The sequence below is a fragment of the Crocodylus porosus genome, unplaced genomic scaffold (genome assembly GCF_001723895.1).
Source record: "Crocodylus porosus isolate Cpor-Errol unplaced genomic scaffold, CroPor_comp1, whole genome shotgun sequence".
NCBI classification, from domain to species: Eukaryota; Metazoa; Chordata; order Crocodylia; family Crocodylidae; genus Crocodylus; species Crocodylus porosus.
Genome location: NW_017728923.1, coordinates 1,526,933 through 1,531,020, shown reverse-complemented (window position 1 = coordinate 1,531,020; position 4,088 = coordinate 1,526,933). Strand labels below are relative to the sequence as shown.

The 4,088-nt window shown below is 44.5% G+C and overlaps 1 protein-coding gene across 2 annotated transcripts in view; it reads right to left on the bottom strand.

Moving 5' to 3' along the window:
* IFT140 (intraflagellar transport 140) overlaps positions 1 to 4,088 on the bottom strand; it is a 167,701-nt gene that overhangs the window by 78,359 nt on the left and 85,254 nt on the right. For both annotated transcript variants that reach the window (XM_019539922.1, XM_019539923.1), the window contains exon 17: positions 3,266 to 3,397. In XM_019539922.1, coding sequence (XP_019395467.1) covers positions 3,266 to 3,397 — 132 coding nt within the window. The remainder of the gene's footprint in view (positions 1 to 3,265; positions 3,398 to 4,088) is intronic.

Genomic DNA, 4,088 nt, shown 5'->3' with positions numbered 1-4,088 from the left:
GGGGGAGCAGGCAGGGGATGAGGCCTGTCAGGGATCTCCCATAGTCCCCTCCCCCAACTCTCCCTTCCCTACCCCATATTTACCAGCATGAAGTCCAGGTCCAGCTTCCTGTTGCAGCAAGCAGGGACTGCCTGAAATTGATTCAAAGATCTCTGAATAGATTTGGAGAGCTTTGGCAATTTGGACCTTTTAAATTGGTTTCCTGATTCAATTCGGATTCAGAGATTCAGCCACTGAATCAGGCCAAATCTCCTCCAAATCGAATCAGCACCTAAAGCTTCACACAGCCCTAGTCTGTAGTACCTTGAATATGTTTGCGATGTAGAAACAGTTCATTATTTATAGGAAATTATTGTACTTACCCAAATCCAAGATTACTTGAATTTAAAGATGACCAATAATAATTAGATTCTACACATGGAAAATGTGTAAGTTTGTTATAAATTTTCCCATGTATGAAGTGTAATTATTGGAGGGTCTTCTTAAATTTGTCTCCCTACTGCTGCAACAGGGAAAGCAGCAGCAACAGGACAAGCAACAGGAGGGCAAGCGACAGAGGAATTAAGCAGCCTACCCCATACCTTGCACCCTATCCCCTTTACCCCTTGCCCCCCTATTGTCTGTCCCCACCAGACCTGCACCTTGTGGCATCTGCCCCCCTTGCCCCTACAATGCCTGTACCTCCTGGCACCTTCTCCCCCTACTACCTGTCCCCTCTGCTGCAGTGCCAGCACCCTGCTATACCTGCACTCTCCAGTGTCTGCCCTCCTCTTGCTTCCCCCCTTGCTTGCCTTCCCATGCTGCCTCCACCTTAAGTCATGGCTCTGGCCCAGATCACATGCTAGCTCTGGCCCCCTGCTCAGCCAGGAAGCAGTGGTGGCAATAGCAGATCCAGTGACAACTCTTGAGCTGGATCCAGAGCCAGGGTTGGACCTGTCACCACTACTGTTTCCTGGCCAGGCAGGTGCTGGAGTCAACATATGCTCCATGCTCTGGGCTGGAGTAGGGCCAGATTCAGAGGCACAACTCCAGGTAAGTGGCAGTGGTGGGGAAAGAACTGGGGCAGGCAGGCAGGTGGTGAGGGAGGCCAGAGGTGGTAGGGGCAGAGGCAGCAGGGAGAAGCTCTGGTCCTGGGTCTGGCTCCAATCTGGGGGCTAGGACCAGAGCTGCCACTACCACAACTGCTAATTCCTGACCAGAAGAGGCCACAGCCAACATATGTCCCATGCCCAAGGCTAAAGTGAGGCTGAAGCCAAAGCCATGACTGGGTAAATGGCAGCTATGGGGCCAGAGTGGGAGAAGGCAGGTGAAAGCAGGGTCAATAGCAGTGTGAAGCTGAGGTAGCATGGGGCAGCCAGTGGGGTTAGTGGGGTGAGGGCAGAGGCAGCATGGCTGTGCCTGGAACTAGAGTAGTGCCACCTGCCCCCTTCTTCTCAAATCCAAGATGAGGAGCTTTCTTCTCCATGTTGAATGGAGGGAAAAACCTCGTCTTGGATTCAAGCAAAGAAGGTATGTAAAGAATTAAAGTAGTAAAAGTCTTACTGCTGCACTTGCACAGATCTGGGGCCTAGCCTTGTTACTGTCCTGCCATACCAGGAGGTTCCTCCTGTTGTTTCACCCAATCTGTCTACTGAGATGCCACACTTCATGGACACTCAGGTTTCCAGGAGAATTTGTCCTGCATCACACAATGGGCCAATGACTCTGGAGAAGTCTTTTTTTCCCCTGCATTCTGCCTTCCAAAAAACAAGGTTCTCATCACATCTGTAGGCATGTGGTGTGTGAGAAGAGATATTAGGATATAGGGGAGTTAATCTAAAAGTTAAGTTACAGTACATGTAAATCTGCATATTACTAAAAGATCTAAAATGTTAGCTAAACTAAGAACCAGAAAGACACAAGAAACCAGAAAGGCAAGTGAGTTTTAGATACCACTACCACCAAATTGTAACAGCAGGTCCAACCCAGGCTCTGGATCCAGGAGAGGAAACACATTAGTGAAGAGGAGGAATCATGGGCAGAAGTTCAGTCCAATCAAAACAATTTTGTTGGGTCAATTGGACTTTACTGAAAATAGCTTTTGTTCACATGGCTGCACTAAGTTTACTATGTGAATAAGTCAATAAATTAACTGGTAAAAGGCAAGGCACTCATTTAGTTAGTCTACAAAACTAATTAGTAAAAGACAAGGCACCTACTAGCAAAGGGGAAGTAGCAAATGAAAGAAGTCACATGGAAGAGCATGGTTATACATTACTTACGACAGGCTTATAGACACATCCTCTCCGAAAGAACAACTAATGTCAGCAAAAACCAAAAAAGAAGGAAAATAGGAAGAGAGAGAGATAATATTTAAGTAACATGAAACATGAAGAGTCACAAGGGGGAAATTATGATAGAAAGCTCAGTGGAATGCAGCAGCTCTTTTTTTGCCCATGCAAATGATGGAAAGAAAAAAGGTGTAATCCAAACAAAAGCCAATTTTGCTTGGGAAGGTTGTCAGCATCTATTTATTAGATAACTGGACAATCTTACAAAACTCAGATGTAAATCTAAACACTGAAAACACTGAAGAGTCTAAGTGCAGGTTTCTTGTTTAACCCTTTTAAGTTATTAACCACATCTAATCTTTCCAAAGGTAATAAGATGCTTGCCTGTAACTTGCATTAATAAGGCAATCAGACAGCATCTGATGAACTGAACTAGGACTCAAGAGAGCTTATGCTATACATCTCTCACTTAGTTAGTCTACAAGTCGCAAATTTATCTTGCCTTTAACCCGTGAACATGCCATTTGTTGTTCTGTGGGGGATTATTTTACTCCTAATGTAAATGGGTTTTAGTTCCTATTGAAGACAACAGAAATGGTTCCCTCCTATGCCAGAATTAAATTTGATACTCGGACCTCAATCTCACCTCTCAAAAGTATTAGAGATTTGGGGGGGGGCGGCATAAATTAAAGAGAAGCCAAAGATTATTTTACATTTTTTTGGTTACTTCTGCTTATACCCACTTCATTACATCTGCTTGTACATTGAACTTTATGCTCCCACCCAGTGCCAGATCCGTACAAATTTTATTACATTTTCAAATGCACTTATATTGTTATTGCTGTTATGTCACTGGTAAATATGATCCAGAGACCAGCACTGGAGCTGCACCTGCTTACTCCAAGCTCTGTTTGACCTTTAGTGTAGTAAAAGTTCCCAGTATATGGGAGGGGTAGTTACTCCACAGGATGCCCTATTTATCTGTGATTTCTTACCTTTTTTGCAAAGTAATAGTGTGGTACCTCCATGCCCAGAAGAGACTGGTAGGCTACAGGCAATGGAAAGCTATCCTGCAGCAAAAGGCCATGCTCTTCAGTATTGAAGAATGATATAATCAAAACATCCGGCTGGAAAGGGAAATAAAGCATTGTTTTGTATTTATGGTGAAGTATCCTTTTTAGTTTAGTTTTTATTTTCCATTTTCACTTGGCAGAATCTTCACTTAGAAATAAAACAACATAACATCCATACGCACCTGCTGGTAGGGCGGAGTTACAGTAAACTTCCTTCCCACAGTAAACAGCCAACAGGTCATTAAATTCTTCAGATTATATTCCTGCTAAGGGCCAGTCACCTCTGCCTTTCAGGAACCAACCTCCCCATCCCTGAAGAGGAAAGTCCTAGGAAGGACATTCCTGCTCCAGAAGTCTTTGACAGACCTGATTCAGGTTTAAGAAGAACTTATGACTGATATTCCCCATTCTTATTTTTAAACCTGCATCACTTCCAGAGCCATTTTAGAAGCTCAAAGTGTTTCTCAACACATTGCATTGTACATAATTTGGATTTCATTTGGTTTGTGGTTGCTTTTCATTTAACTTCGTCTGTGAAACAATGTTCAATAAGGTCAGAAACACTCAGTGAGTCAGAAGGGACCTAGACAGATCATCTAGTCCAACCCCCTCCATGGGCAGGAAGGAGCACCAGGGGTGGCAGGGGTCACAAGAACCCAGCCAGGTGCCTATCCAGTCTCCTCTTGAAGATTTCCAGGGAAGGTGAGAGCACCACCTCTCTGGGAAGCCTATTCCAGGCTCTGGC